The 13,956-nt window shown below is 37.2% G+C and overlaps 1 protein-coding gene across 1 annotated transcript in view; it reads right to left on the reverse strand.

The window, feature by feature from the left end:
• Positions 1-13,956, reverse strand: part of cntnap2a (contactin associated protein 2a) — a 573,759-nt gene that overhangs the window by 183,743 nt on the left and 376,060 nt on the right. Inside the window, exons 14-15 of the mRNA XM_079806533.1 lie at positions 11,176-11,332; positions 7,331-7,458 (exon numbers count right to left, since the gene is read on the reverse strand). Of these exons, the coding sequence (XP_079662659.1) occupies positions 7,331-7,458; positions 11,176-11,332 (285 nt within the window). The remainder of the gene's footprint in view (positions 1-7,330; positions 7,459-11,175; positions 11,333-13,956) is intronic.

Genomic DNA, 13,956 nt, shown 5'->3' on the forward strand with positions numbered 1-13,956 from the left:
TGTTCTTGGTTTACAGCAAAGAACATTTGCTTGCATATTCTTTTATTCTGTATTTTCTAAAGAGATGACGAACCCCTGCTGATTACACTCTATGAATGATATGAACTTTTTCTCATAAATTGTAATGCTGTCATTTGCTATCACAAAAGATGATGTCAGATGTCAGGTGTACTTCTGTGTTGTTAGCAAGCACTTACTGAAACTTTTCTGTGTCAACAGCACTGAAGAGGTGCTTTAAAACAGTGCGTCATAGATGAGTTCATTTCAACTAGGAGGGTACATTTACAATAATTCATTTTAGCTGCCGACGGCTTGAATGAAGCACGTTGATGGGCGCACGTGCTCAGCCAGGATAAGTGCCCATCTAAGCAATTCCACCCTTTTTGATGTAATACATGGCCATACTCGAAATTTTTTTTTCCGAAACTTGTTTGAATCCTGAAGGAGTGTATTTGGAACAGAAATACTCTGTCATACATCCAACTCATTTTTGCCCATGTTTAGCATGAGAATCCAACTCTTTAACAGTGTAAATAAGTCAGAATGCATTAAATAGCATTAGACCCCCCCTTTCAAGGGATAGTTCACCCAAAAAAGAAAATTCTGTCATCATTTACTCACCCTCAAGATGTCCCAAACCTGTATGAGTTTCTTTGTTCTGCTGAACACAATAGAAGATATTTTGAAGAATGTTTGTAATAAAGCAGATAGAGCAACCATTGACTACCATAGTATTTTTTTCCCAACTATGGTAGTTTATGGTTGCTCTATCTGCTTGGTTACACAGATTCTTCAAAATATCTTATTTTGTGTTCAGCAGAACAAAGAAACTCATACAGGTTTTGGAACATCTAGAGGGTGAGTAAATGATGATAGAATTTTCATTTTTGGGTGAACTATCCCTTTAAGGGGTCTCACATGCTCACCAACTATGTGAGGATTTCAATAATGAATGACACAAAAAGCAGGTTTCCTTTTCAGCTGGAGACAAAGAGACCTTTTATTATAATTCGCTTTCAGTGTCTGATAGACTTGAGGCTCAGAGTGATATTTATAGATTTCACAAGCATTGTTAAAGTGACATCACCCCACACACGCTACTTCCCTACACGAACTGATCTAATACAGTCGGTTCAGGATACTTTTTGGGAATGTGGGCATACGACATCCTGAATTAGCCCCTCATTAGTCTCCAGGTGCAAACCAATCATGAATGCATGAAAAACGGCACAGAGAGCATCACCACGATCCAATGATTCAGTAACTAAGCAACACTGAACATCCTCATCCCTAATGGTAATTTACTGGTCGATCTAGTTGGAATCAGTGCTACAATTTTGTATATTTTTTCTCCTACCTGCAGCTCTCCTGTTTGCATCATCTCTAGTTAAATAATAAGCTAGCAACGTGAGAGTTTGTGACTTCAGCTCATTTCATGATATTTTGGGCAGAGGGAGTTGGGAAATGAAGAGGCATGACATGATTTTCTTTTCTTTTCTGAATGGCAGTAAGTATTTCCATCCTATAATTAAGCCATTTTCTATAACTGCACCCCGACAATATGGCGGAAAATATCAGGGTTCTTAACCACACACTTCCAGTATATTAAAGGACATTTCGGAATGATAAATTGAGTCAAACTCAAGCTATTCAGAGTATCAAATCCTAATTTTGATCATCTTTAAATTGTTAAAACCAATAAGACTTAAGACTTAATCATTAAACCTCTCATAGACTATGGACTCAGTTTGGGCCAAAATATTAAACTGTGGCCATGCAAATTTAATCTAATTTGGACACAGTTGGTGCGTGACCAAAGAATAGGACTCCAGCCTGACCCCAAATTCAGGTTTTAACTGCAGCTAATACAAAATTTTTGCGATGAAGATGGAACATCTTATGAATGATGTTGCTCACTTAGCCATGAAATGTCTTGATGCAAACCAATTGCGGTGTAGTTATTCATGAGTCGCATAATTTTATTCTGAACATAAGCCTTATCAATCAAACAGGAAAACTACTCAGATGTAAAATGTCTAATGCATCATAATGAAACGTATGTAATATTTTTTCACATATCATGGAATTGCCGTCACATTGCGCATGGCACACTAATTTGTAATTTCTACCAACTGCTTCATTAGGCGGGGATATCATATTCCTTTATTACTGACAGGTTATCTATCTCAATTAATTTGCAAAGCAGCCAGTGGTCTGAAGTCACTGCACATCATAGCCAGGCAAGATGCATCATTAAATCATCATTTTGTTTGTTGTCTTTATTCCTTCTCTCGATTATTAATGAGTATTAATTATGCAAACCTGTCGGAAGATGATGGTGTACGTCCTACGCCGTGACACAGCAACAGAGATTAATTGATTTGAGTAAATGAGAAACTCATCATCACTTTAAGATATACTTAAAAATATAAACATAACATTCCAGATGAACAGTATTTTTTTATTTATTTGAACAGTCTGAAATGCCGACTTCTGGTTTTATGGGAACTTTCCATAGTCATAATGATTATTATACAGTACAAACCATATTTTATATCCCCTAACCATAAACCTACCCCCAAACCTACCAATCACAGAAAACGTTCTGCATTTTTAGAATTTCAAAAAACATCACTTAGTGTGATTTATAAGTGGTTTTCCTTATGGGGACCAATAAAAAGGTCCCCACAAGGACAAGGATTTTGGATATAGCCATCTTTGTGGAGATATTTTTATTCTAACTGAGCTCAAAAAACATTTCTTATTATTATCAATGTTGTGCTGCTTAATATTTTTTATTTCTGCTTAATAAAATGTTGGCAGCACTATAAATAATAGGACAACACTACCATGCTTACTACAACAAATGCTCAGTTAAACTGCATATATACAAACTGAAAAAAGCAGCACTCTTATCATTTTGAATATTAATCATGCTAATTACTTTCCTTCACTTCATGGCTCATGCTGTTATGAAAATATTTGTGCATTGAAATGCTCAGGTAAGATGACAATATTAGTACAGCTTCTGTCTGTGCCAACTTGACTTCTCACTTTCATCACTTTTGCTTTTATTCTCGCGCACTGACTCGTTCGCTAAACTGAACAGACAATCAGAGCAATCTCTCGAGCCCGACTAGAGCTGATGTGTGGAACACACCACAAAAACTAGCCTGACTGACGCTCACCAACGGCAAACTGTCGGCGTGGTGTGTCACAGCCTTTACAGGCTGCAAACAGACTCTTCAAATATTAAACAACAACATAGACATATACAGAGGTCCATTAGGAACTAGCAAAGATTTTAGAGAAAAGTATCTGAAACAATCTTAAAGGGATAATGAAAATGCTGTCATCATTTACTCACCCTTAAGTTGTTCCAAACCTGTATGAGTTTCTTTGTTCTGCTGAACACAAAAAAAGATAGAGTGAAGAATGTTTGTAACCAAGCAGATAGAGCAACTATTGACTTCCATGGAAAAAAAAAATACTATGGTAGTCAATAGTTGCTCTATCTGCTTTGTTACAAACATTCTTCACTCTATCTTCTTTTGTGTTCAGCAGAACAAAGAAACTCATACAGCTTTGGAACAACTTGAGGGTGAGTAAATGATGACAGAATTTTCATTTCTGGGTGAACTATCCCTTTAAGTTTGATTTCTGCACTGCTGCAAAATAGGGGTGTCTAAAAACAAGATAAAAACACTAAATCTTAGGGAAAAGATACTCAAAATAAGTGAAATTATCTTTCCATGCAGCAAGATAATTTCACTTGACAAGATTTCTTGAATTAAGATTATACTGTAAAGTTAAACACCTAAAATAAGAAAGAAATTCACTAAAATAAGAAATTTACTTTTAAAGCAAGATAATTTATCTAGGTTTTTTTTTTATCTTGGTAAGAACCAAATAATTTGCAGTGTGAAACTGGGACTGGACCGTTATAAAGCTACGTTGGTTTCTCACATTAACCCTTAAACGCATACCTTGGATCTTTAGTGACATGGGACATAATTCACTACCCTCCACCTCATTCTTTTTTTTTTATTTAGACATCAATCTTCTTAGTATTCCTCAATCAAATCATTATAAACAATATAACAAGAAAAATTATAAAAGAATGCCTTATAAAAATTGTATAGGTTCGCTAATGACCCGAGGTGTGTAAAAGTGTAAGTATATTTTTTCTGGACAACAATAATTGAATCTTTGATGACTGAATAAGTGCAATTCACCTTTGTTCCACAAGGTGGCAATTTAATGATGAAGTGAGGTTTCACTCATAGTTACCTCAGACAGAAAACAAAAGAATAAGTATCATCAGCAAAACTTGAAATGGCTCAGCGATTTAATACAGAGCAAGTACTGAATGCAATCAAATACTAGTGACACTGTCACTGTCAGTGGATCTGGTGAAGAAGCTGTCAGAAATCAAAATATTGAAAATGATAGTTTTGATAATATGTTTGAGATTGCGAATATGAGCCAGAAGCTAAATGTACAGGGAGCTCTGATGAGGACAGTGATGATGGTATAAAACATCTGCTCAAACTGAACCCTTCCAAGTTCCAAAAGGAGACAAAATATGCTTTATTTTATTCTTCTGTATTTGTTACTCTAATATCAGGAGAGTTTTATATTATCACGGCAGGTCCATCTGTGTTAGATATAGATCCAGGTCACTAAAGACCCAAATATGTAATGATTGAAACATTCATGCATTTAAGGGTTAAGGCTCCTAACCACATTGGCATTCAGTCTGTGCATCCAATTACCTAATTTTGAAACTTTGCAGTAAATAAATAATGAGTGTAAAAATAAACAAGTCTTTGGGGAATTGCTGGACCCATGCTAGACGGCATTAGCAGACTTGAGCAGAAACCCTACAGCAGTGAAACCACCATTATGCTGTCCAACACAACGCAAGCCCAGAGGGGCCTCGTGGGTGGGGTGTAGACTGTCCAGAGGCCTATAACTTTCCTGTGCACATGCAGGTGGCTAAGAGCAACATTTATATGCAGCATTACCATAGAGAAGCGGGCGTGCTGCATTAATGCACTGCTGGTCTGCTCTCTTCCTACCCCAGCCCTGAATAAATGAGGAAATGAATAAATAATAGCAGTCTCAGCCCTGTGTGGTGGGCACTAGCCATGATTCGTGGGACCCCCTGACGAGCACGGATTATGTTTCCAGAACAGAGTTGCAGTATTTTATCAGTAGCTCCATACAGTTTGCAGATGCTGATTGACGCAGATAAATTGAAATAAAGAGACATGGGGAAAATGGTTATACAGCAGAGAATTTCATCTGATGATTTGCAGTACCCTTATTATCATGACTGTTCTCCTGGTGTCATTTGGGCATAAATGCTTTGATCAAGGGCATGAAAGCGATCTCAATAATTCCAGTTTGCTTAGGCTGAGTCAGCAGACAGATTTGAGATGTACTATAATCTCTGATCGCACACTTTAATGGCTTCTTTTACATTCAAATTATCTGCAATGAACTGTCCAGCACTACTGTACTACTTATATATCCAAGACACAAATATTACATTATAAAGGTGCAGGACATGAGACACAGACGTGAGCTGTAACTTTATATTAAAATGAATAAATAAACCAGTGGCAAACATTATCAGCTTTGAACTGAAAAGATTATTTTCACATTTGTAAATATGAATTACCATACATATATGCATACATACACATACTGTATGTGCTGTCAATCGATAATCTTTTTTTTTTCTGTAATTAAACGCGATTAATCATTCAAACTTTTAACATTTTTTATATTGTAATACATATTTTTACACTGAATCTTCATACTAATGTAGAAACAACAAAGACAATAGATTTTTTATGTACCTCACTGTATTTTTAATGCATTTTTATGTAGTTCACTAAGTGAACTTTAAACAACCTTCACATAAACATTGTTGTGCCTTTAATATAGTGTGTTGTGTGTATATAATATAGTGATGTTTCTGTCTCTTTCGATATCAGCTCTCTCTGTTTGAATATGAGTTTCCTGTCAGTTCATTTTTCCCCTCTAACTTTATTCGGCCATTTTTCACAATAAATAAGAAAATTACATAAGGAAATATTTGGTATATCACTATTTTTATGCGAAGATCGATCCTCTCCATAAATCAGTATTGCCCTTTCACTTGCGTCTCTTAATCACTGAGACAAGCACGTTACTGGATCTAAAACAGGCAGCCAGATGGAGCTTGAAGCACGCAACAGTCATGTGGGTCTCGCACATCACGCCCATCAGCCTCCCAAAGAGAAACCTGCAAAGCTGTCTTCTCTTTGGGAGTGATATAATTTCACTCAATGGATTGTCTGTTAATATATAATTATCTGTTAATATAATTATTATATAAAATAATTATTCCATTTCACCTCTGCCAGGATACAAAGCAGAATGTCCTTGTGCTCCCAAATCGCATGTCCAGTAGTTGGAAGAACCTGATGAAAACATACTATTACATACCCTAAAACCATCACAGGTGTGCAGAAACAATGAGACGACAAAAGGGGGAACAACATCAGTGGACATACTTGTCTAACAGGTGAGTGTAATCGAATCCACCTGATCTAAGTAATAAGCCAGATGCAATTAACAGGAATAATGAGGCATAAAAATGCATCATTTCACATGGTGATGATGGTGGGGGATGGCTCTGTATTTTACCCTTGGGTTATCTGTTTCGCTCTGGTGAAAGTTGAGCATTTATAATTGCATCTGACACACAAAGAAAGAAAAAAATGAAGCTGGTTTTAAACCACTGTCTCTGTGTACTTCAAATATATATATATATTAAAATTTTATGAAGATATGGCAAGTTGGCTGTTGACACCAATTAAAAAAAAAAGAATGGCAGGGGGTCTCTGTGGGGTGTAATGTTGATTGAAAAGCTTTGATTGGAGATCACAGCTTCAGGACTGTTACACTGGGGACATCTATTGCCCTGTGTCCTTTTTCAGAGTGCTTCAGACAATGGGCTGACCTTGAAAAGCGTCTATTTAACGAACCATTAAAACAAATCCTTTGGCAATACAGATTATTACAACATATTTCAAGAGCGGAAGGTCACCATGTGAAGGCATCAAAGTTTCATAGACATAATTACCAGCACACACGTGACTTAGAGACCTGCTTTCACATATTGCAAAGAAAAAGTGCTTGCTCAGAATAGTATACAAACACTTTACATAATTTAATCAAGCATACATGATTAGTCATCTATGTTCAGCTATTCACACATGAACTGTATTCTTGAGACAAAGCTGGATATTATTTAAGGAGTAACAAATAGACTTACGGTCTCCATGGCAACGGAGAGGTCCCACAGTCAGCTTGGCCTCCGAGCCGGGTCGATTTGTGTCCCCGACAGCCACTTGGCTGACTGGTAAGTGGTCTTTATACACCAGAAGCCCGGAATCATCCCTCCTACCAAACAATGTAATTCTTAATAAAATGTGAGAACATCTTTTGGTTACACGTTATTTTAAGGTGTCTTTGTTACAGTGTAACTATATATTTAAGTACTGAGTAATAATGATTAACTACATGCATTTACTATATGGTTGAGGGTTAGTTGCATGTAATTAAGCACAATTTTCTGTTATTACTATGGTAAATACATGTAACATGTAACAAAGACACTGTAAAATAAAGTGTTACCCATTTTTTCCCTTCTTATCTGTTCACAATAGTACACTGACATATCATAGTACTAAGCCTTATTAATTAACTCATTACTTAATCTCATTAAAGCTTTAATAAACAAAATGTTTGTTTTCTCTCAAAAGTAGCCTTCTGACACTGATGACTAGCTGTTTAATTACAGCAAGACAATTTATTTAATCAGTAAAAACACTCACTTCACGTATTTTGCTAAATTAATAAACATTAGTGGACACATACACCTCACATGTACATGCAGAAGGGCACCATGTGGGCACTAAGGGCACTACATATTTTAATGCCACCATCTACCACGGTGCCAACGGAATGGCAAAAGTCATTAAAAAAACAATTATGTTTTGCAAACCTGTAGAGAAAAAAAATCAACAATGTGGCTGGGAATGAAATGTGCCGCTTTGAAATCCAATGTCCTAATTTGTATCCATTATGCATGGTGGTTCAGTTTGCTTGGGGTTTATGACAAGTGGCGAGAGCATCGCAATAACCCGCTGTCCATCTGTGCATGGGCCATTAACACATATTACTGTGTGTTCAGCTAAACCAGCAACAGAAGAGGCAAACTCCGTTGTTCCGAGATTGTATAAATATTCACACTATGTATCAAAAAAGATATCAATCAGGAAAACACAAATATTAGTATACCTCCACTCACTGACTTTAAGAATATAGTATTACAAGATGATTTCAAAGAACTTAGCATAATAAAACCTGTGCAAACGAACACAATGTACATTATACAAGCACAAACACACAGTCACCCAGGGGCCTGTAAAGTCTGTTTGGTTATTACTTTCCACCAATCCATCCAACACTCTTCCTGTGGAGCGCCAATGGTTCTAGCTGTTCCAATACATAGTGAGCTGTCTTCTAAGGGGCTATTCACTAGGGGTGTAAATGGGACGGTTCTTCACGATATATGATATTGATTTTCGTAGCCAGCGATGCGATATTTAATGATACCTCAAAAAATTCTGTGATACGATTATGATACAATTCGATATATCGATATGATATTATGTGCCTACTTTACACAACCAGTTACATTTTTGTTACCTCATGCCAAAATATATTTAAAAATACATTTATTTGAAAATGTCTGATCCTGGACCCTGATTGGGACATCCACAAATAAAAAATTCAAGTCACACAGGAGATCAGTAATCTGATGACAACATAGGACATATGACAACAGTCAACGTATTTTAGGCTTCTGTGCTCAAAATACAATGTCGAAAATCTACCGAAAAACAAGTTAAAATATTTATAGATTAATATATACTATAAAATGAAAAGACAGCGCAGCTTTTTAATGAGGCAACAACAAATCATAGATAGAACAGAACAAGATAGACTATTAATATTATTTCATTGCGCAAAAGTATTATAGTATAAAAGGCTCCAATACAGAGTGGTGGAAAGCGCTTATGTGTCTCCCGTGTTCAGAATGATGTGCTTGAAACAACAAGGAGTCACAGCACACAGTGCTGCACTTCTCGTTGGAAAGTTCAAAACACAAAGGGAAAAGATATTGATTTGTGGTTTATTAGATCTATGAAAATTATTCACAAGTTTATTGAGCCTTTCCCTTTAACAGTTTTAAATTCAATTCAATTCAGTGGCCTGCGATGGGCAATCTGTGTGCGTGTGCTTCTCTTTCGTGTTCTTTCTGCAAGGCTTTAAACACGAGCAACTGATAAACTGATTCAGCACCCGATCAGACAATGACAGCAACTGTCCCGCCTCCCAAGTGTCTTTCAGAAGCTTTAAAATTTAGTTTGAGAAATGAGAATAAACGCATTGGCGATAATGCATAAACTGACATTGCGTGAAAATGTGGAGAGTGTGAAAAAGGTGCTTCTTAAATGGATAGATTTTTACACATGTTGCATCGATAGATTGTATCGTTACACATTTAATCGAATGTCGATGTATTGTAGGCGCTGCGTAATATCATTGCGTCGCTGCACCCATGGTACAGCAGCAAAGTTCCTCGTTTTCTAATTTTCTTAATTTATTTTAAGTTTAAGTTTTTCATCTAATATTTTTATTTTATTTCATTTCAGCTTTGCTCAAATGACAGAAAACATGTTTTTAATAGTTTAAGTGTGAATTAACAATAACAATACTCTCTCCAAGGCCACATCCACACGAAGCCAGAGCTTTCCCTATCCAATCTTTTTTTCCCCTCGTCTCAAGAAATAACTGCGTAAATACGAAACGGACTCAAAACGATGTAGTAAACATGCCAGACCAGTATGTGGCGCTGTAATTCTGCCACAGAAATACACAAAAAATGTAGAAGGAGAGTTATGGCTAGACGGGGTACAGCAACGGTCGGAAGTGAGGCAAAGTCTCACGATAAAATAACAATAAATAAATGTGTTACTTAACAAATTGTGTTTTATTAACGCCTACACCTACCCCAACCCTAGACATACCCTTACAATAATGCAAATGCAGTAATTAAATGATGCAATATTGATGTGTGCATGCCCAGTGGCCGTAGCTGTATCCCTTCTAGTCTTTACCGTGCGGGACGTGGTGTGATGACATCCCCGTTTCACAAAATATACGGATTGGCTATACACACGAAAACGCAAGGGTGTGGGTTTCAGATTTACCCACTCTGGGACTCTGGGTTTCAGGCTCCCAAAACGCCGGATCTGTCTGGACGAAACATTGATACGATACAAAATCTTTACGTATACAGCTAAACTCTGTGTGGACGGGGCCCAAGTCTAGTCTCTAGTGGTGCCATCAGCCAAACAGTTTTCTCATGATGTCATTATGTTGCAGATCCAAATTGTTTAGTTATACTACTGCTCAAGAGTTTAACTCAAAAAACAACTGTGTGTGCTCACATCTAAGTGCTATGGAAATGGTAATACTAACAGCCTTTCTCTCTTCTCACTTTGCAAATCTAAGAATGAGTTTCTTTCTCTGTTGTTTAACAGCTGACTGACATTAACAGCTAGCATATAAAGAAAGACCCATTAGCAAGGATGTAAATGAATGTGTCTCAAAGCAATACATACCCACATGCATTACAGACAATTCTATGAAGGCTCCTGACGAATGACCTTGTTCCCCTCTTCTGCAATATCGCCCACAGCTCTCTTTGGTAATAAAGCCACCAAACACACCAGCCAGAGCCTTTGTTGATGGAAATATCAGGGTTCAGCTCTACTCAAACTTCTTTATCAACGCAATCTGTTTGCCATTTGCACAAACTCTGAGGTCGAGACAACCGTGTCACGAAGCAGACACCGCTATTTAATGAATACAGAGAGACAATAAGGCAGATGGGAACATGACTTGCTTGTCTCTCATAAGTTTGATAGGTGGGCTAAGGTCAGTAACTCATAAATAGTAACTTAATCTAAAGCTCATAATTAGCTGCCAGATTTGGCGATCGCCATGGAAACAGCATTTTGCAACTCAAATAATGTGGCGACTTACCACTGCTTCTGGTCAGCATCACAGTTGCAGTAGTATTTGGAGTCGGTGCAGTTGCGCTCAATGCCACAAGCACATTTTTGAATGCCAGGAGCAGAGCCGCCCCAGTAAAAGTGCTTCTCGTTACCGCGGCCGACCCACCATGTGTAAGGCGTTCCATCTGCAAACACAAAAGAAAATGGAAAGTGCACAATTTAAATGAATCATGTATTCATTTTTAACAAATCAGCTATGAAATATTAAGTGAAAATTATGGTTATGAGAAGACCACCAAAGGACTTCTACGGCAGGCCATTGACAAGCCATCTTGGTTCCATCCATGCATTGATTAATCCATCAATTCATCCATCCGTCCATACAGCACCATTTCAATTAATAATTTATTCATTTCCACAAACCAACTGTGAAATGATAAGTGAAATATTATGTTAATGAGAAAACCATCACAGGACTATAATAGGCCAGTGACAAACCATCTTGGTTCCATCCATCCATCCAGTTACACAATTGACAGCCCAAATAAAAACATTCTAATCGATGTCAGATACATTTTGCCATAAAATTATTTAAGTCTTCTTTAAGGAACTTCTCACACTTCAAAAATAAATAAATAAAATGAAATAAAATAAACAATTATAAACTAATTCCAAGAAATCTTTGTTGTCCATGGATGACTCTTAAAATAGACTCTTAAAATTTGTTTGTAACTTGGTCTGAAAATAAATGAATAAATAAATAACAATAATAGAAGCAATAATATGAACTTTTTTAGATCAAAATAAATAAAATCAGTTTAACTATCAAAGATTTTCAGTTTCAAAGTTGAGTAAAGTTCTTAAAGGGTTAGTTCACCCAAAAATGAAAATTCTCTCATTTCGTTCGACACCCGTAAGACCTCCGTTCATCTTCGGAACACAAATGAAGATATTTTAGTTGAAATCCGATGGCTCAGAAAGGCCTCCATTGACACAATGCACTTTACACTCTCAAGACCCATAAAAGGTACTAAAGACGTCGTTACAAAGTCCATCTCACTACAGTGGTTCTATGATAACTTTATGAAGCGACGAGAATAGTTTTTTGCACAAAAAAACCTTAAATAATGACTTATATACTGATGACAGATTTCAAAACACGGCATCATGAAGCTTCGAAGCGTTAAGAATCAGCGAGTCGAATCATGATTCGGATTGCGTGTCAAACCGCCAAACTGCTGAAATCACGTGACTGTGGTGATCCAAACCGCTGAATCGACTCACTGATTCATAACGCTTCGAAGCTTCATGATGCAGTGTTTTGAAATCGGTTATTTAGGGTTTTTTTGTGCACAAAAACTATTCTAGTCACTTTGTCGCTTCATAAAGTTATCGTAGAACCACTGTAGTGAGATGGACTTTGTAACGACGTCTTTAGTACCTTTTATGGGTCTTGAGAGTGTAAAGTGCATTGTGTCAATGGAGGCCTTTCTGAGCCATCAGATTTCAATGAAAATATCTTCATTTGTGTTCCAAAGATGAACGGAGGTCTTACGGGTGTCGAACGACATGAGGGTAAGTCATTAATGACAGAATTTTCATTTTTGGGCGAACTAACCCTTTAAAAAGCTGCAGAAATCATGCATACACTAAACATTCATATATCCGATCCTAAATGCACCTATCCTAATCTTCCATTTACATTACATATAAATGTATTTATCTGGAAAATGAAGTTTTTCATTTTTTTTATGTTCATGCATTCTATGGGTTTTGAACCCATGACCTTACAGTAGCTAATGCTCAATTGTTTGAACGCTACCACAACTACACAATCTACCACAGGACTGAATCTCTGAACAGCTGTTTGATGGCTGCTTATAACATGCAGACAATGGTAATTACAGTGCTTGAGATTTGAAGAGTACTTTACGGTCTAGCCCAGAGATACGAGTACTAATTCCCTCTGTGTGTAAAGACACAAAACGCTCAAAAGGATTAACACTTGGCTCTTTGGGAGTGCACGCGATGCCCTAGGGGCTGCTGGACTGCCATTCTCAAGCGCTGATGTGCGTGCAAATGCCCACATCTGCATGCAGGGAAAGCAGCAAAGATGATCCAAACACAGTGTAGAGCTGGCAAGTGCACTAGAGGCAAACATACACACAAGCTTGTGATTAAAGCACACGCGCAAGCCGAAATCACACAAGCACACACTGTCTTTCATGGCAAAACAATAGTTTGCTAATTTACTTCATTAACCTGCAGAGATGAATCACAGTTGGATGCTGCAACTCTTTGAAAATCATTGGAACTTCAAAATCATTTCAAGTTGAAAAACACTATTTCAGCAGATGACACACTGCTGGCGTCATATATGCAGGAGTCTAATTACTTTAAAACAAGCTCTATTCCGCAAGGCGGCTCCAGGGGAAATACGTGTAAAATGTACTGTGTGATAGAGCTCCAAGCAAATGCTTAATGTGTGACTACATCTCCAGCCTTCCTTTAAAAGAGAGAAGGTGCTTTGTGGTGGCAAATAAATGAACTGTTCACTAGTGTGGCATAAATGTATATTGATTTACCCTAGGTCTCCACACAAGGAACCAATCCCAAAATTAGCAAACAATAAAACAAACTAACAGCTCGAAAACAGTCCATTTTTTCACAGTCCAATTCCAAGGAATTTCATCTCCAATACACTTAATTAGTAGCAAATACTCCTGCTATTCCACAATGGAGCCAGGAATAAAGACCTGCACATTTCAGACTCAGCCGACAGGGCTGACAGATACAGAAGGGACACGCA

This window comes from Gobio gobio, assembly GCF_949357685.1.
Source record: "Gobio gobio genome assembly, chromosome: 23".
Taxonomy (NCBI): Eukaryota; Metazoa; Chordata; class Actinopteri; order Cypriniformes; family Gobionidae; genus Gobio; species Gobio gobio.